Below are 20,648 nucleotides of genomic sequence, written 5' to 3'. Positions count from 1 at the left end.
TGACAGAACAAGACGCTTGTTATATTTTCATGCAAGAAAAGATATATAGAATTCCAGCAAAATAATTCTCAAAATCCCTCCTTTCTGTTTCAAAGCGGAGTTCTCAATCCTTTAAAACGGGCGCTCCTTTGCTCCACTGAGCTTCCCAAACTTCTCCCCCTCCATCATTCTGCTCTTGCTTCTTCAGCAGCACTTCAATTATTAAGCATCAGAAGCTTACGGACTGCAGAGATTCAAGCTCTACAGTCAGGTCACTAAGGCCTACAGTATTGACCATTTCCTCATACAACATAGATAGCAGGTGCATGTATGGAGGTGCTGGCTCGGGTGTGTATAACAGTGCTGTAAGGAAATCATGCACACTTAATGTGGCCATGAGCTAGATTAGGAGAATACAGAATGCTTTTATCTGGAATTAACCCAGTTTCTAACATCTAAATGGGGCTTGTGAAATCAACGAGGTTAATTTGGATCCCAAAGCCAAGAACAAATTAACCAAGGTGTGAAGTTTTCACGAGTCATCAGTATGTTGCATGATTCATTTAAACAGTTTTTTTTTTTCAAATGTGTGAGATGAGCAGCATTGCGATGTGTTGCCAAAAATAATATTTTCATATTTTACATTTTCTGTTTCCCCACAGGTCTCGTCACAACACAGATTCCAGCACCTTTCGTTCCAGGACTCACAAAAGCCCCCACCCTCAGTCTCGATCTCCTCTCAGCCGCAGGCCAAGGTGATTGTTTTAAATGAGTTATTACCCTCCAGTTTTACACGTAACCTTTGTTACGGATCGTATTGTTAAGTCGCAGTTCTTCAGGTCGGGAACAAATGTTTGTTCTTCGAAACTGAGAGAGTATGCAAGGAAGGATGGCTGAATCACAGTCACGATAGACAAATGCAGGGAAAGTAACTTTCTCCTGTCACCACTCTGTGATTCCCTTTACACATCGAGACTGGAGCTTTCTGCAGCTCGTCCCATCCACACGGGGGCCTCGTGACAAACATTGGGGGCAAATATGTTTAATTGATTATGTTTTATTGTACTAGTGACAAAAGAATCCCAAATCACAGTGATGCACATTCATACTTCACTCATGAGTCAAGCTCCCAGCTGTATAATGACGCCTATTCAACTTAGTGCCTCTGTAGTTTACCGTGAGCCACTGCAGAGGGGACCATTTCATATGCAGAGAAATACTGTCACAGTGCAGGAAAAGAGAGAGAGAGAGAGAGACTGACACCATCTCAGCGCTCCGAGCTGATTTGGCACCCACGGGCCTAATGACACCCGACAAGCCTGAGAGTCGCTCATCAGTCGAAAACTTAACGGACACGTCTTGTGCTAGTCTGGGGTGGGGGAGAAAGTTGCACTTTCCTTCTTGATGAAGCCCTAACTAAGCAGAAAGTAATGACATGTGAAGTTGTGCTGACAGTTGCAGCAGCCTGGCTCCCCGACCGCGCTGCTCGCCGGCACTCCCGCGGGCCTATCCTGTGGGCTCCGTAATCATAGCGATGGCGAAGAGACATCTTATTAACATGTCCATTTCCTCTCCTCTGAAATCCCCCCCTCAACCATCAGTGGTGAGAAAATAGGGGACTACTCCTTGGTGAATACTGGCAATTGTTCTTCACAGTCATCAACAGGAAGGGGGAATTTAGAGGACGAGCTAGGACAGTGATGTCATACGTATCCTTTTCTCAGCAGGTATGACAGCTACGAGGACTACCAGCACGAGAGGCTGAAGAGGGAGGAGTACCGCCGGGACTACGAGAAGCGGGAGTTCGAAAGGGCCGAGCAAAGAGAGAGGCAAAAGCAAAAAGCAATAGTGAGTTAACTGACACGAACGCCATCTAATTTCCCCCATCCTCTTTTTTTTTTTTTTTTTCTGCCGACACTGATAAAAGACCACATGCAATCACTGCTGTGGCACATGCAGAAATTCCTGCGAACACACAGAAACCTCCCGCAGACACACACATTACTTAGGATGAGAAATCCTCCAGCCCAGTTCCATGTGCCACCCGACTGAAATTTCCTGAATGATTCAGGCGACAGGCCCTTCCTTTTTTATCTCGGGGTTGTGTATTTTTACATCTCTGTCGTCTGGAAACACTGTCCACTCTTATTAATCACACCACAGGGGTAAAATGTTAAAATTGTTGAAAACAGAAACTAGGAGAGCAGGACAGAGGAAAGGACATAAAAAGGAAACGGACACTGATTCTGTTGAGCTCTTTCCGTTCTGTATCAAAATTCTGCCTGATGCAGGAAATATCACATTTCTCCCATTTCTCCGCTCTCCACGTCTCAGTGTGAAATGACTCAGGTTTTCAGCGGGGTAGCGCTACCACCACTTGTTGACAAAGCGTACGTTAAATGATGCAGGAATGCATCGTGGCTTGGCACGCATACATTTTCAGAGATGGAAAGACAAACAATTACGAGCAGCAAAGCTCAAGCTGTCAGGCGAGGTTTGGGGCGGCCAGGGATGTGAAAGCGTCTCCTACTGTCTGTCTCTCCCTCACTCTGTTTTTGCCTCATTCTCTCACCCACCCACACACACACACAGGCAGCCCTCAAGGGTGCCGTCACGAGAAGGCCGCCTATTTATCAGTTGTCAGCAGCTAAACCCCTAATTCAGCAAATACTTTTTTTTGTCTCAAACAGTACGTACGCCTTAAAGGGATTGGGAAAAAAAAGCATAACAACAGTAATCTGTAGTTAATTTGTATCCTTCTCAGCGACTCTATAGAAGTCGGAAAGGGGCAAAGGTCAACTTTGAGTTTAGCACCAGGCAACTGATTTACTACGTCTTGGATCTACTACTACCCTCAAGACAGCATTCGAAATTTCAACGGGCCTCAGTGGACTTGCCCCAGTAATGGCAGGCAAATGAATGAATAAATAAATAATACGAGTGAAACACTATAGCCCCAAGCGTGAGCTGCATTATATGATTAGCATATGCAATTAAAGTACTCAAACACCATAATTGCAGCCTTGTGCAGTTTGTTCCTAAATTATTCCGCTATGACCTTACGTCCTCTGAGGTTGAAGGAAATCCATGTTTTTTTTACCACGTGGCTCATTGCTGCTGCTCTTAATGCTCCCTCTCGCTTGGATATGAATATCTTTACAATATTAACTGACCATGCCTAGTTTATTGCACATTGTGAGTTTGACTCCCACGTTGGAAAGAGGGAAAGAGGCTTTTCTGATATGTAGCTGAGTCACCTCACCGCTTTATTTTTAGACTTTGCAAAAGAAGAAGCAGCCCCAAACTTAAGACGTGGCATCATTTGATAAACATCACTCTGCCTCTGGTTGATGAGTTGCAGAGAGAAAGAGGAATTGTAGTGCCAAGGCAGACTGAGGGCGCTTCCAAACTGCAACTCTATCAGATAACAGGAAGCAGGCCGAACCAATCACAGAGAAACACAACAGACAGACAGAGAAGAGGGACAAAAACGGGGGGGCGAAAGTCAGCTGCAGTATCCACAGGAGTGATCAAGACCAATTCATTAGGGGCTCAGTGAAGAAAGAGAGGGGGAAAGAAAAAACAGACTCCCCCTTTTAATCTCCTTCCTCCGCTCTGTCTTTCCCCTTAACGAGCAGGAGGAGAGACGGGTGGTGTACGTGGGCCGACTGAGGTCCGACTGCACCCGGACAGAGTTGAAGCGCCGCTTTGAAGTCTTTGGCGAAATTGAAGAATGTGCAGTGAACCTGAGGGACGATGGGTAAGGCCCCAGGATGTTCTGTGCATGTGTGTGTGCATCTATATTGTAGTCTGGTATTCGTGTAGGGGGGGGGTAGGGAACATTTATTCCTCACCTCTGCAAGTCATGTAACACACAGAAAAATTCTGCTGTAACTTTTTAACTTTAAAAGGCAAAGTGTAAGACAAAGACGGAGCTTTTGCAGCCTCTCACCGTCTCCTGATCCAAAATAGTTCTAAGCCTATGGAGCCCCAAAGATACACTTTTATTGATTCTCTTTTGCATACAAATAGCGTGATCGTCATCTAAGACAAGGCCCCCTATTCAGTTATTGTTGCCCCACAGCACCACTCTGACGTATCATTTTCTATTCTCGACCAGGGACAATTTTGGCTTCATCACGTACCGCTACACTTGTGACGCCTTTGCCGCCCTTGAGAACGGACACACCTTACGCAGGTCAAACGAGCCTCAGTTCGAGCTGTGCTTTGGCGGACAAAAGCAGTTCTGCAAATCACATTACACAGACTTGGGTAAGTGCAGCTTTGTTGTTCTCTCCCTCTGCCCCCGGCAGTCATGCAGTATATCGGCGTAGCTGGGAGGACTGTCAGAGAAAAGATGGGGGGGGGGGGGGGGGGGGGGGATAGGAAAATAAGACAGCAGAAAAGGCTTGAGTGATGCTTCCAGATCCTGAGAGACTCATCTCTGTGCTGCTAACAATTCCTACAGTGCTGAATGTGTCCACCAGGCATTCGTGGCTCAAAGGGCAAAAAGAGTTGAGAGGTCAATCTGTGAACATACCAAGAATAGAGCTCCATTTCCCCGTCCCTGCTAGGAGCTGTAGTATCATAAAAAAAACAAGGCAGACTCCATTACTCATGTGGACTCGAGATGCTTGTTGATATAAAATGCAAGAGAAATAGCACTTAAAAGCAATGTGTATACATATATATATGTGTGTGTGTGTGTGTGTGTGTGTGTGTGTGTGTGTGTTAGGGAATCACTTTAAGAGAATGGCAAACAGGAGGGAGGAGTAGAGATGACATTACAAGGAGAAAGGTGCGTTAGGAGAAAGAAAAGAGATGAGGCGAGGAAGAGGAAGGTGGGAGCAAGGTTATGTCCCAGCAACCCCTCCCTTCTCTCGAGTGAGGTTCCATCTGTTGCCAGCTGTTGCAGAGCTGTAAAGGAGGCAGAGCCTCGATGTGGCAGGTAGGGGCCGGTCATATACTTAGAGGGAGGGGCCACTGTGGGAGCAATACCTACTTATGCACACCTACTGCCTTTGTTGGGAGTCAGGGCTTCTTGGCAGACTGCGGTACAGCAGAATTCATCAAACCTAAGTGATTACTTTGCGTAAACATGCATGTATGTCCGCTGATGTATGTACGTAGCTTCTGTATTGATCCAATACATAAATCTCAGTTAGAAATATGTGCTCAAATGGATGAAATCAATGGGGTTTTTTTTCTGGCATGCCCCACATGATGAAAAATAACTTTCTTCTCTTCTGTTTGTCGCACAATTATATTGGTTGTGATAATTGAGCAGCCATATTGAAACTTAAAGAGATGCCCCGATAGGTCAAGAGTTGCACACACACAAAAGATCATTTGATGATGACATACAAGATATTGACTCGTGCATCTGCAGCCAGTTTTCCTCCTGACGTTTATTTACCAGCAAAAGGGGAGGTGAAGAAAGTATAATGCACTTCTACAAGAGGGTCAACGGGTCACTGCAAAGAAAAAGAGCACTTTCTTCAATAAATGAAGAGGTTGCTGTACATTTTCAAAGCACATGCTTGAAGCTATCAGCTTTTAAAGAGAGAGGACAAGATGAGAAATTGACACACAGAGAAACAGTTGCTAATCCGAAAGCCTTGAGGAAAGACATTATGCCGAGATTGACTAATCAGTCTACTGGAATTGAAAGGCCTTCATTCGACCGCCTCTTTGTCAGGAACAGGCTATTTTGGTCGTCCCTGTACTGATAGCACAGGATAAAGAGATTGAGAGGAAGGGAGGATCTTATTATAGCGTGGTATCCAAACCTTTCCCCATCTTCTCAGTCTTGTCGGCTCTCGCATCTTTTTTTGTGTGTTCCGAGACACTGTCCATTAGTTTTAAGTAGAGCACCGAGGTGTTTTTCATCCCTCAAGGTGCGCAGTGTGACATAATCCAGCCCTTGGCCATTGCATTAGATCACGACTGGCGCCTTCGAGCTGCCATGGCCCTTCCCATTTCTCAAAGCTCTTGGAGTGTGCTGCTGGGCCCTTTGGGGGGCCCCATTTTTGAAGCTGTCTGTTGGCAGAGATAAGCTACTCTTTATGTATTATCAGGCTGATCGGGAAAAATAGGACATGTGAGAAATGGACAGACAGAAGGATAAGCTTTCACATCTGTTGCCTCTGCGTAAAATAAGGCACTATTTCCTGCCAGCGCGATATCGATTCTTCGGTAGCTGTTAATAGGTTGCTGTGTAAATATCCAGTTATGGTTTGAGATGTTTTCCAACTATTTATTGTGCCCAGCCAAGAAATCCATAAATACATTTGGGTATCTGGGGTGCCTAAAACATGGGCTTTAACGAGCCATATTGGTTTAGCTCCCCTTCCTATGTCACATTTAGGCTCATTAGAATATACCGCCTCCCATCCTCCATCCACGGCTTGAGAACTACCTTTGCACCATATCATTCTCACAAGCCAATCAAAACAGACTGGGCTTTTTTTGGGAGGAGGGCTTAAAAAGACAGATGCTAAAACGGACCGTTTCAGACAGTCAGTATGAGAAAGATCCCAAAATACAAGTATGTTTCCTCTTTAAGTGTGTCGAGTCTGGGCACACATTAGGCTGTGCATTATCCTTTATTTTTCAAGTTAATCAAATTGTTACCCATGATTTTGTGGAAATTTGACAACACCACGCTTCATGTAGCCAAACAGTTTTATTGCCAGGAGGATACAGAACTCTCAAACTCAACAGTAAAGTAACTACGAGATAAACACTGTGCTCTACATGGTGTTGAGGCAAAATTTTCTGTGAGCTCTGACCATGAAGTTACCCCCCGCTCAGCACTGACCACAATCCTCCTTGCCACTTTCAGACTCTCATTCGGACGACTTTGATCCAGCCTCCACAAAAAGCAAGTATGACTCCATCGATTTTGACAGCTTGCTGAGGGAGGCCCAGCGCAGCCTGAGAAGGTAACCAGTTCAGTGGCACCTGCTGTCTGTCACAAAGAGGGACTTCTGATACCTCACTGTTGTTTCTCGCTCCTTTGACGACGAGACTTCCAGAAGTTTTACACTCTATGTCATAGAGTATTTAAGATTAAGTCTATAGACCTATATCAATATAAATGAATATATCAAAAATAAAGTTTACATGAACATAGCTGCTGAAGAGCTGGGAAGAGACATTGCATTCTGGGAAAGCCAGTGAACCCTCAGAACCCGATGCACGTGTTCGGTGCACTCTACTGCTGTACAACCATCAGTGAAGGAAGAAGAAAAAAACTTTCATGATTTTTTTTCTCCAAGCACTACAAGGCCCACAATTCTTTGAGGGTAAAAACATGCAGCTTGTTCAGCCAGATTTGTTTTCTTTTGCTGTTGATTTTTCTTTATTTTTAAATCTGGTGTTTGGATATAGTGTTACAAACAAGAGTATAGGGAATTGTATCTCGGAGGTAAAATGCTCACGGTAACATTGTTGTCTACATTTGAAGAAGAAATGTAGCCATGTATTTACAAATATTATAAAAAGGAATATTTTTATTTTATGTACATATCGGATAAAGTTCTTTATTTGTTACAGCTATGCACTGTAAAACGCAGCCTTTTTTTTAAATGAGGAGAAAATTTCTTAATTCAGAATGTCGATCTGTAGTAATTACAATACTGTAAAACATATTGTACACCTACATGATGTTTAGAAGACATGATATGATTGTAAAAAAGAAAAAAAGATGTGTCCGACTGCTCATTTTGAGGGAGCATGTGAACAAACGTCCTTTTTTTAAGTTATTTTGTTGGGGAAAAAAACAGTCAACCATGTATAGTTTTCTCTGTTTATACAGTTTCTCAATCAGTGTTTTTGCTTATACAACCCGTGTAAAATGCATTTTTAACATGTTTTTCATGATTGTAAAAAAGGTACCCCATTTTTTATTAATTATTTCTGAAACTATATACATATATATATATATATATATATACATATATATATACATATATATCTGTTGAATTTCATTGCTTTGTATCATTCTCATTTTACCTTCAGTGAAAGAGAATACTGCATTCAAATCTTTTAAATCAGTGCATACACATATTTATCTATTTATTTTAATATTTGAATCAAGACTATTTATGGGCTCCATTTTACATGGCGTACCTCACAAAATGTATTTACTGTTTTTGTTGTCCTCTGATTTGTGTTATTTAACTTACAATCACTAGACAGGGTGTACAATAAATGGTTTGGTGGGGATAATATTACCTTCTATGCCTTTCCAAAACAATCAAAACATTCAGCTAATCACTCCAGCAGTCAGACCCTCATCGTTGTAGTGATTTCTGTCTCCACTATCAGTCACATCTGCGGCACGTCGCTGTTTTTTTCTTTCCACACAGAAGCAGAACATGAAGCAATAAAATGATTTTGCAGGAATTTTGTTATGCCACTGTAAACACTTGTTGTCATCGCTCCACTCACGCTTGATTATGTGAATGCCAAACAAAAGTTTACAATTTCTTTTTCCTGAATTTTTTTAAGATCTTGTATTTGATGTACAATATATATGTATATATATATATATGTATATATATGTATATATATATATATAGATAATACTACTAATATTCACAATAATTACAAGATGATTAATAATAATAACAATGATAATAATATAAATGAAAGAAAAAACTATATAAAAAGCAATAAATTATTTTTCAGAGTTGTATTTTAGCTCCTATTGTTGTGTGATTTTTGGACTTGACCCATTACCCAGTCGCTGGTAGCTAGGATGACTCCATTCCAGTATCTTGGCATTTCATCACCGTGCGGTAAACACTTGAATGTCCCCGCTCCCACCTCCCGCTCTTCCCTTTAAGATGTAATTGAGTCTATGTAATTGTAATGCACGCATTACCTTGTGACATCTGTGCAAACGTGACTGACTCTTAACTCCACCCTGTGTGTAAAACGTGTCGAGTTGAAACTGTTTGTTGTGTAGTGCATGGCTATTACAGGATGACAGTCGGTACCGTATAAACCACTTTGGATATCTGCCTCTCAGCTGTCTTAACTGGCAGATTTTAAATGACATTCTATAAGCCTGGAGAAAACTACTCAACAATGTATCGCATGCCACACCACTTTCCATCACCACCCGGGCCCCCTCCACACACCACCCCCACTCACAGTCCAGATATCACAGCGCCGTCGACATGACACAAAAGGTAACCTTGCGGTTTCTGGTTCAATTAATATCCCGTTCCTAGCTGGAGCCAAGTAATGAGAGAACCAGGTTCCATCACGGGGAGGAGAACTCTTCCGTGTGAAAGCTTCGCTGATCACAGGCTTCCTCTCATGGAGTTTGACTGTGGAGACAAGAAACGGCTAATTTTTATGATGCAAAGAGGCAAAAATTGGTCGAAGGAAGGATTTTAAAAAAAACAAAAAAGCGTTACCTGTGTTTTAAGACATTGTTTTACTTTTTTTGCTGTCTGTGTAGCGTTTGGGTAATGGTGTCGTGTCCCATTTGATAGATGTGGCTTTAATCATTGTAATAAAATATGCTTTGTAAATTGCCTAGAGTAGCAATATATTATAACACCTTATGGTTCAAATTTCAAATGTGGCGGACTTTTTAATAATGTGACCTACTGAGGACTTTGCCACTGCTTAAACGTTTGTTGGGTAATCATGTTTTCTTTGGAAGGACAATATGTGTATGAGCAAATGTATGTATGTGAGTGTGAGTCTGTGATTTTAGGCAGGTATGTGTGTGTTTCTGGGAGTGTGTGTGTGTGTGTGTGTATGTGTGTGGGTGCTGGGGGGGGGGTCGCTATGGGTTGTTACCTGTTTGTGTCCTATCCACGTTGCCTTCTGCCAAGTCCTTACCAATGCCTTTGTGGTTCTACCTATTGTACGACTTTCTTGTGAATTTCATTTTTTTATGTGCAATTCTCATCAGCCTCACCATGCCAATAAAGGGAAATGTGTTTGAAAAAAAAAAATACCATTCTTTCTTTTAGTGGCTTCCCTATTATCTCCTTTTCCCTGTGATGAATGTCCCCCTCATCAAGCGCCGTACCGTCAGCGCTGTGGAATGATTATGATTTGTGCTCTCTCTGATTACTATCAACGAGACATCCTTGGAAGTTAAAGGAGAAGATTTAAAAGTTATGAAAACAATGCATGTTGTAAATGTGGATTCACATTCAATGCTCCATCCCTCCCTCCTGTGCTTATATATCAAAGTGTTGGATGAAGGCCGAGTGACGAAGGAGAAATGACACAAGCCCGACCTCAGCACATCTGTCTCTCTCTGAAGTTTCGCGCCTAATAAAGGAACTCAGCCTAATTCAGAGTAACGTCCCTCTTTGATATTCATATCACCTGGGAGAGAGCACTGTAGTCTTTGTCTGTGTCCACAACTTGACTCCACACCACGAGTCTGCGAGTTAATTAAAAAGTTGGGGGGGGAACAATTTCATTAACACGATGGAGAGCTATAGTGAGTTGATGGTGTGCTTGATATTCAATGGGGCTTCTAAATTACTATAACAACCCCCCCCCCCCCCCCCCCCCCCCCCTCCCCCTTTTTTTAACACACGCAATCTTCGCCTGGGAGCCGGGATCACACCGCGAGCTTCCACCGTGTCTTCTTTTTTTTCTTTTTTTTACTGGCGCAAAGAGAAATATGGGAAGAATGTGCATTAAACTTTAAGGTTGGGGGTCTGATTGTGTTTTTTATTAAGGCGGCTGTTTAGCCCCGGAGAAGAGAGCGGCTGGCTTTCATTTCGCCTTGGCTGCCGCATTCCAGCGGGAGGTCTCCTTCTGCTTGCCCTTTCCACAGAATGAAACAGTCCCTGGAAATCTCTCTGCTCCCTGTCGGCTCCTTCTCTCCCACCTCTCTCTTTCCATCACGATAGGATGGCTTTTTTTTATCTGTTATGTGTCTTTTTTATTATTAACCAGTAGATAAGCAGCTATCTCTACTCCAGTTGGAAGTAAGTAGTGGCCTTGGAGATAATGGGGTTTGATGGGGCTGGGCTCTCTGTGGGACAAACACTGAGATGTTGCCGCTGAGTTGTGTTGCTCTGTATTTTATTTGGCATCTAGCGGCGGCTGCTGTGTCGGATGCTGTTGAAATCCTGAAACTGGCACCCGGCTTTTCAGCCTTTGTCTCCAGCTATGTGACATGAATGTGTAAATGTATTTTAGTGGCCAAGCAGTAGAGAGCAACTTGAGAATGAAAACGGTGCACTAGTCTGGCAGCTCTTTTATGCAGGATATCACCCTTCTACTGCCTCTCAGTAAGCAGGTTAGGGCGTGGAAAAAGCAGTCTTCGATAATAAGATTAGACTACCTGAGACCAGTTAATTAAAGCCTGTGGGGTGGAACATGAGCAATCCTACCAGTAATTTACAATCAAGAACTCTCTCTATTTTTTGGTGTCAGCCGAGCACAAGATACGTCAAGAGTACAAATTTCCTTTCTGTACCAATAGAGAACAACTGACATTGAAGCAACAGCATTTATCTCCGGATCTATCACAACAATTAAAGTTAGGTGACTACAAGGCTGGCAGAGAGAATACAAACACGATTTTAGAAGTAGGATTAGGGAGCTGTTGGTGACAAAAAACATCAAAGAAGTAAAGCGAGGATGTGTCGCTGAGTTCTTGCCCCTAGTGTCCCTTCAAGGTTTCCCATAGATCCCCCAAACTCCTCTTCACTTGTGTCTCTTTCTCTCCATCCCTCCTGTAGCCTTTTATTTATTTATTTATTTTAAAGAGGATTTCATACAAACTGAGCGTTTTATATCAATGTGTTGCCAGGCAGAATTAGGCGCTCAAGTGAAGCAAAACCAACAAGACTTGCCAGAACTGGAGGAAGAAGCGAAAACATGAAACATCCTCATATCGTGACTGTGTCGGCTGCAGGCGAGATGCTGTTATATTTCCATTCCAATCAGATTGCGCGTACAAACTAGGGCTGATTGGTTAAGTCAGCTGGCCTGTGGCATGTGGTGGTCATGTGACCCATTGGCTCTCATTTGATCAAAAAAATAAATAAACATTTCCTGCAGCGGTGCCTGGACCCATAATCTTGAATGAAACTGCATTTTGTCCCCATCATCTCTGGAAGTGGTCTTTGATGAATCCGAACAGAAAGAAACAGTAGATATTTCTTGGCTTCCATTTATTGAAACGCTTCTTTGTTAGCGCCATTTCTTTTCTTCCTACAAGCCTTTTATCATATGCCACCTTATGGGAGAAGATAATGACAGCGCTATTAAAATCGCAATCTCCCTATCCGGCATTCTAGTTTCAGCACTTTCTGCTGTTAAAGAGTAATGAGGAACAGAAGGACAGTATTCTTCTTCCCCCCCCAAACTATCAACTTTGGGGACTGAATGTATTCTTCGCTCGATAATTAATGGCTACAGACAAATGGTGGTTGATTGAGCGACTCATCCCTCTATTTTCAATCACCATCTGCTGTGTGTTGCTGGCAAAAAACAATGTTAATTACCTCAAGTGTGCCCAAGACGTATCGTATTAATTAGAACAACAAAAAACAGAGACCTAAAAGATTCCAGTGTTTTAGTGTCAGTAATGATGTGTGTGTGTGTTCATATAGATTTTCTTGATGGATTAGCACAGGAAGGCAATCATTTGGTGATTTGGCCTTTTGATCATTTACTAGCAGATCAGCGTTGCCTCGACGTGCTTACATTTACCTGCTTGCTCTGCCTCGAGGCCATGGAAGGCCTTTACGAATGCTGGGGCTGGCACCTCCCTGCCACACAGAAGGGACATCAGCAGAAAGATGAATCTCCACTGTGACCGCAGGGACAGCCAGCTGACAGAGAGCGTTAGGGCTCCGGATGCAGACTGCTGGGCTTTTTCACCTGACCGAAAAAAAGGAAGACGGAAAGAGACGGAGCGGGACTGACTCGACGAGACAAGGCTGCAACGGCAACGGACCAAAAGCTGTGATGGCACCCTGCAGACACGCCGTCCCCCTCGCTCCCAGACTCCCGACTGTGCAGGTGGTGAGAGTGGATCCCATTAGGCCGGGCGTCGCGGCGTCGTCGCTAACGAGCCAATGTGGAGAGCGACATGTAAATGTGACGATGTGAGCAGCATATTTTCGGTTATTATTTGGCAATCACGGAGTAGCATCAATAACAATTAGCATAATTTCCATGACTTCAGTACTTAATGACTCCATTCAAAATACTGACAAATCAAATATGCTTATTTCCTTCGCACAAATAGGTAATTTACAGTCTGTTACAGACTGGATTAAGAACTTCAAGTACCGCAAATAAAAAGTAGCACGAGACTTGAATTTCAAAATGTTCATCATCGGTCATCTTTTTTTTGCTTGTGACCTCTTCAAAGTAACAGTGAAACAAAAGTTAGAGCGTCTTTCGCTTCTGTACTGTGAGTATTCCCCAATGAAACACGATATTTGAGCGTACGCAGTCACAAGAGGGATTTAAATCAAATCCTTATTTCATTGGACTGCGAAAAAGTGGGTGGGCGAGGAGCTGCAACCCTCTTCCACACCACCTCTCTTGTAGCGTAGAGATGGATTGATGGATGATGTCATGATATTATCAGTTGAAATTGGTTGTTACTATAGTTTACGTAAACACAACCAAAGGATTACTGAGAAAAATAAACCCAATTTTGTGTTTCTGAATTTTTCTCATTATTTCACGACCCCTGAAATTCAGCTCAACACTCTGGGGGGGGGGGGCACTTGTTTGGAAAGTATTAGCCAGCTATCTATTTTGTTTCGTGTTATTTAAACTGTCCCATACTAGTTGGTTCAGGCTTCATAATGGCTCCATTCGAGCATTCTTGTCAAGATGGCTTGGAAAAAGAAAAGCTGAGTGCTCTCTCCCCCTCGATGTATTTCCTCTCACTGTCTCTCTCCCTCTCTCTCTCTTTCTCTCTCTTATCTGCTCCTTGTATTTTTTTTTTTCACAGAGTGGTCCTGGAGGATCGCGGAGTTGTGTCTAAATCCAGTTCCCAGCTACTTAGCCCCCACCCAACCCACTCACTCCGACACAAGGGCGCAAGAGAGCATCTCTCCCTCTCTCTCAGACCCCTGCTTGAACCCATGTATCACACAGCAAGCCATCACAATACAGTAGAATGGGCACATGGACAGTTATTGTTTGTTTGCACTATTTATGTCAATGTACAGACTGCGGCAAATGGCACCGTAATGCAATCATTCATTCTTGCCATCCCGCGCTCCCGTCCATTAGGCTAATGATATTCTGTAACCGTCCTGGGTTCCCTGGCTGTTGAAATCATGAATGTGAGAAGTAGGAGAAAGCAGGGAGACCACTGCTTAATTGGAGGGCCATGATCAAATTCCAGTGTCTGGTAGCATCTGGCCTGTAGTGCCCTTGAGCAACAGTCAAAATGTCCAGTTTATGTGATCTGACTAACATATTGAGAGTAAAAAGTGGATAGCAACATGAGATCAATAAAGTATAAAAAAAAAAAAAGGTTTGATGCCATCTGTGCTCCTTATAGTTTCAAAGCTCAGACGCACCTTCAGTGAGATTAACTCTCTATTTAAAGACCGCAGCTTCTCCGAAAACAGTCCATCTGAAAAATGACTATCCTCACCAGTCACAACAGCAGCAACACAAGGTTCAATTGCACTGCAACAGAGAATAGGGCACAGAGATGTTTTTACCAGACTAAGAGTAAGGCTGCACATAGGACAGGTTGTGCTTTTAACATGCTGATGCTTATCAGGTCTAACGTTAACCATATTCAACCTTTTAGTTCAGTGTGTTAGCTAATTAGCACTAAACTAGAGATGAGGCTGATGGGCATGACATTAGTGTTGCAGGTATTTGGTGATAAACCAAATCAGGTGATCACCAAAGCCTTTCACAAGATGAATGAAAATGTTAGAAGCAAAGTCAAAGAATCATCAAAGTTGTTTGAATTCATCATCTAGGCAACCATGGATATTTATATGCAATTTCATGGCAATCCGTCCAATAGTTGTTTTCCGATGTTTCCATGGCTGCTAGCAACCTGGAAATAGGGGCAAAAAAATGACTACAGTGTGTTGAGTCTCTTTGATTTGGGCTCCTCTGATTCTCTGCTCTGATACATTAATAGCATCAAGTCAAAGCGATGTCCTGTCAAATGTATTACTCATTATCACCATGCATTTTTATAATCCTGATTTTGTGTCCACCATTACAGCTGAAATGCCACGAGTTATCCCAAAGCATTACTGATCATTCTGTAATGGAACTTTCCTCCATTTGGACTGTCAAAGATTTCAGCCCAAATCGTCCTGACTAAAGTGCATTAAAATGCAGGGACAGTCGAGCTGTAATTACTGGGCAAAAATACCCCATGCCTTAATCCACATGGTAATAACACAATTAAAGTGGTGTTTCTTGGACTTGGTAATCTTCTGTGACAAGGCTTACAATTCAATTAACCCCGTTTTAACACTTTGTTTCAACTTCCTGTGAGGCTAATTTGCTTTAAACTTACTTCAGTTGCTATAATTACGCCTTAAGAAATGTCCAATTTCTGAATTATCAGTTGTTTATGACGTCGAAACGCTGATTTTCAGTGGATGGGATCCGCTCTATTCCAGCGGGACGCCTGGAAGGGAATTAGGCTCCCAGCAGAATGATAGCCTTGTCATTCTTTATAATGCTGGGCTTGCTTTATCGATCGACGGTGATGTGTTCGACTTGTTGCACTCGTACTAAATGAACTGAGCTTCTCCAGAGCTGAATATGGAAAACATTGTCCAATCACCTCTAGAATTAAAACATTAGAAATAGTCTCTTTTTTCTCTGATTCTCTGCCCTGTAAAGTGTGATGCATCCATGACGAGAGAGCTTCAACCTGATACAATTTCCGATAATCTCAGAACACAACTCGAGCTGCACTCCTCCTGACATCTACCAAAGCCAGCCACGGATCCAACCCATTTAATCACTCCTTTCTTGTTCTCTCTCTAAGCTCATGCTGGCTGTGTCATATTGAGCCGGCAAACTTTCCATGTTCTCTCAGAGAAGGTCATTGGGCCAGGCCCAATCTAGCCTCTGAAACTGAGCCAAGATTTCCACTGCTGTCGTTCAGATTAGTATTAGACGTGAGCGCCTTTCCTAAGCAAATCAGACAGTGTGAAGGACAGAACTGTTCTTCCATTCAAGCACGCCTGCTTCTTGTTAAAGAGAGACGGGGCAATAAGTTGTTGGACAAAGGGAAGTTTGTGGGAAGTCTTCACATTTGGTGAATGCTTATTTTTAAATGTGACAAGCCGCTTCGCCATGTTAGATTAGAAGCAATTGTATTACACTGACTAGAATAGGAGCTGTCTCTGGACATAATGTATGTCAGTTTGTGAAAAGCAGCAATACATAGGCAATATTCTTATAGCTGTGAGTACTTTGTCTTGTGAATACGTAAAGAAAGCTTTGCTTGTTAAATTCTGGTCACATGCTTGTTCAAGAAGTGTGTTTTGTTTTTTCCACAAGTTCCCACTGAGTTTTTACTTTTGAGGACAATTTCACAGCAGACCATCAGAATCATTTGTTCCAAAAAAAGCCTACTCGCATGCAGGGGTTTTTCTGGGGTGACACTGCTGCAGCCCAGGCACACGGTGTATAGAATGCTGACACACGATACAAGGACGACAGGATACATTCGCTGCTAAAGGACAACACAGGACACGCAGTGTGCTGTACAGATATGTGAGAGCAGCACACTCTGTCTGCACTCTGAATTTGACTCGGTTTGGGTATAGAAGGCGACATACTGAAATTCAATAGTTTTGTTGCGAGCGTGAACAAATCTGGATGGTGGATTGGTATTGATTCAGCTCCCTAAGACTTGGAAGGACAAACTTGCACCTGGACTCAATCAACGCTGATTGGAGAGTGGCAACAGGCCCACATGCACACAACACAGCTGATGAACAGAACTACCCAGAACAGCACACGACAAGTTAATATTCCAGACTTAGCTCTTCCAGACTTATAGCTAATGTTTCCCTTTATAATTTCATATTTAACTTAAATATCAAGAAGCATGATGTGACTTATCTCACACATAAGCTGAGAGCTGGGCAGGAAGCCTTACATGATCAAGACCTTTTAGTAAGTGGTGCATTTATGTGATTTTCCCACAGTGGGTAGCCTCACAGAGGGCTAGCTACTGTTTTGCAGATTTGTGTGGCTTAATTGGAAATCCTGTGTCAGTTATTCAAGTCCCCTGTTGTTTGTTTGGTCCTGAATTACTGCTTTCCCTGATTTCATCGAGGGGTTCAATTTTTGCTTCTTTTTTGTTTGTTTTAATCCTCCATGTATTTGCTCTTGCATTATTATACCCCCAGTAAAAAAGAGTAAGGACAAACATTTGTGTTGCAGTGTTGGTTTCAAGCCTGTTTGGTAAACAATAATCAAGATTTATGTCATTATAAATAAATGATGATCGAGATTAGAGCAATCTGGACCGAATGGCATAAAAGTTGGGGGTCTTTTGCACACTGAAGCAGCCACCTTCAGCAAACACTGTTACCCAACGTTTGTCTCCCTCTTTCTTTCCCAGTTTGCCTGGTTGTTTAGATCCCTTTCCTGCAAACGTGTTGGCATGCCGACCGCATGGGCTCAGTTTTGGGATTATGTCAATGCCTTCAGCAGATGCTATTGCATTACATAAAGAGAGATGCCATGCTGGAGAGCTTCCACTCACTCCCAATGTGTGCATTCTGGCCCACGGGCAACCACTTCACATCCAGTCCAATCACTGACATGGCAAGCAAGGATTGTGGGAGCGTTCCAAAAAGCTGCGTTGCATCACTTGTCAGAGGTAAGTTCTGACTGAGTTACTTAAAGTTGTATTAAGCGGTCGGCGACAACTGGGGGCAGAAACACTCGCAAACAAACAGAAAGAAACCAGCTTTAAAATATCACCTCATCAGGTGCTTCAGGCTAGCATGTTAAGACGACGGCTTGAATGTTCTTTTTACATGTCAAAGCTTTTGAAAGTTTCTATTCTAAGTTAAAGCTCTGATATCCATTATGCATGCTTGTACTGCAGTACCCACTGGCAATCTGACAGTCAACCCACCCGTCTGCAGCTCAATGCAGCTTTGCAAGCTTTCAGCTCATTGGTGTGGTTTTGTTGTTGTCAACAACATCAACAAAAAGTTGGTCGGCCAAAACCAGAGTCTGTTTTTTTGAATTAGTGAATATAAGAACAGGGTTGGTGTTTCGAATTGTGTACAACATGCCTGTGTTAAAAGATAGATTTTTTTTTTTGACACTACTCACTTGTGTATTTGTACTTTGAAAGAGGTACTGGTCGCTGTAAGATAACCTCCTCACAATATAGATGTGAAGAGATGCCTTCCTAACGTGTTTTCAATCTAAGAGATGAAGGACACGATCGACAGTTCTTGTTCTTTGCAAAAAATAAATTCTACAGTTCAGCTGAAGATGAGTCGGCCTGAATTAGAGAAAATGTGAACCTATACTTTAAACCCGTTCACATCCTCTGTCCATTCCAGTGGACGTAACGTTTGTCTGTCAAACCTACTTTGGGGATTGTTGGGATATCTTGATCATAATTGTGTTGAGAACAAGCTAGGGTACAATTTGCAACTTGCTTTCTCCATTTCGTGTCGGCAAAAAGAGCAATAGCCTTGTAGCTGGAGTAAGGCACGTCCTGTTCTGCTTAAACACTGTTTTGAATTTGAAATGTAATATTTATTTTGAACTTGAACTACAGTTCATATTTATGACATTTTCCGAAACACATGACAGTTCCTAAAATCTAAAATTCTCTGGTGCAATTGTATTTTATGACAAATGTATTATGAAAAATGCCTTTCTCTCAATAAAATAAATGTCGTCCAGGTCCGATATATCCCAGCGGACGCACAGCAGGTTGTGTGACGGCAGAGAGGAACAGGATGGAGCGGCTATTTTTACCTGAAGCCCAGGAGTGAGCTCAACACAGAAGGTGAGGCGGGAGGAGAGTGGAACTCGGGCAACGTTTGGGAATGTGAATCGGGTAACGTTAATCATCTGGACAGCAGAGACATTAACTGTGCATGAAGCTCGGTCTCTGGACATTGCATGTGCTGTTGAAATACTGACAGAGGGCATGAGTGAGTGTGTGTGTGTGTGTGTGTGTGTGTGTGTGAGAGAGAGAGAGAGAATCACAAGCAAAGAGAGGAAGGGCATTTTGTATGTCTGTGTGAATCCTGGAGTAAGAGAGGACATACTGTAGTGTAGTTGTTTGTGTGTAATGCATTTGCTGAGGTGATAGTGCCCTGACTCATTCTTGTAGATGAAGTGCACTTTGCTCAAAGCCAAAGCCACAGCCCCCCCCCCCCCCCCCCCCAAAGGAATAGACTGTGTTTTCCAACTCACCTTTCGGGTTGGGAAAACACACTGATGAAAAAGGATGAGGCTATATAGCGGCACACTCGGTCTTCGCGGCAGCCCCCCCCCCCGTCACACACTAACATCATTACAATTTCAACTCCAGTGCCTTCCAACAAAACTCTGCATATTTACAATGTGTGTGTGTGTATCCGCTATTGTCTCGTTAAAATTTTACAATAGCTGCTCAGCGCCTTCGCATACTGAATGCAATATTGTGCCTTTAATATGCCCTGGTATAATGCCTACAGATTTGCGAAGTGCTGATACGGCACATTTCGCAGTGGAAGCATCTGAGTCGCACGAAAGCGGAGCGTTCACCCCTGAGAGAGCGATGGGGGCTCACCTTTTTGTTATTATTTTCGGAGGCGCCGATTCGTGTTGACCTACTTTGGAGGCGGGGATTGCTGAGGCACAGATCACCAATGCAAATGAAATCTGTTGCTCCCTGCCTGTTGGATTTCCGAGCCCATGATGCAATTGGGGAAGCAAATTTTGACTAGATGTCGTATACTTACTGCAGTTGTGTGGATACTGTCGTCTTTTTAATCTGCTTTTTTGAAACTTATCTGGACTCATCATTATATTCTCTGCTGGTTGTTTTCTCTGAGAAATTATTGAATCAGTGATCAGTTTGAATTCTTGACAGCAGCCTGCTTGGTTTACCTACACCTTGCTCTGCATTGCAAATGACAGTGATCACACTGTGACTTGAGTGCGACACTCCACCTGCTTGACAGGTAGCTGTCAAAAATACTCTGTCAGAACCTAGTCACTACCATCGACTCGTGTTTTTTTACAAGGCATGTTGGTCTACAGCAGGCATGTCCAAAGTCCGGCCCGCGGGCCAATCACGGCCCGAGGTCAGATTTTATATGTCCCGCACCTTCTGTCTTAAAATGCATTATTTATGGCCCGCCAGCACAGTCGAAACGGAATGAATAAATCATACAAATTCAACATGCAATTCCTCTTCTTACCTCATGGTGGCAGCACCACTCTGTAACTGTCTGGCTGTTTGAAATTGGCTCTGACCCTTGAACTGTCATGTTACGGCAAGTAAAAAAAGGAAAGTCAATAATGAGTCGATAAATAGTGAATATTTTTTTCACCGAAAACCGAAACAACTGTGTCTGCCTAATTAGTCATGAGACTGTTGGCTTGTTTAAGGAATATAATGTAAAGAGACACTATGAGACCAAACATGCTAATGCTACAACAAGCTATCAGAGAGCGAC

At 42.9% G+C, this 20,648-nt stretch overlaps 1 protein-coding gene across 1 annotated transcript in view; it reads left to right on the top strand.

Moving 5' to 3' along the window:
- ppargc1a (peroxisome proliferator-activated receptor gamma, coactivator 1 alpha) overlaps positions 1 to 6,927 on the top strand; it is a 231,066-nt gene extending 224,139 nt beyond the window's left edge. The window contains exons 9-13 of the mRNA XM_076112346.1: positions 642 to 734; positions 1,707 to 1,827; positions 3,618 to 3,739; positions 4,100 to 4,251; positions 6,824 to 6,927. Of these exons, the coding sequence (XP_075968461.1) occupies positions 642 to 734; positions 1,707 to 1,827; positions 3,618 to 3,739; positions 4,100 to 4,251; positions 6,824 to 6,927 (592 nt within the window). The remainder of the gene's footprint in view (positions 1 to 641; positions 735 to 1,706; positions 1,828 to 3,617; positions 3,740 to 4,099; positions 4,252 to 6,823) is intronic.
- Positions 6,928 to 20,648: the final 13,721 nt, after the last annotated feature.

Source organism: Anarhichas minor, unplaced genomic scaffold (genome assembly GCF_050575085.1).
Source record: "Anarhichas minor isolate MPS153535 unplaced genomic scaffold, ASM5057508v1 ptg000049l, whole genome shotgun sequence".
NCBI classification, from domain to species: domain Eukaryota; kingdom Metazoa; phylum Chordata; class Actinopteri; order Perciformes; family Anarhichadidae; genus Anarhichas; species Anarhichas minor.
The sequence above is the reverse complement of the archived record's forward strand: the minus strand, read 5'-3'. Positions and strand labels throughout refer to the sequence as shown.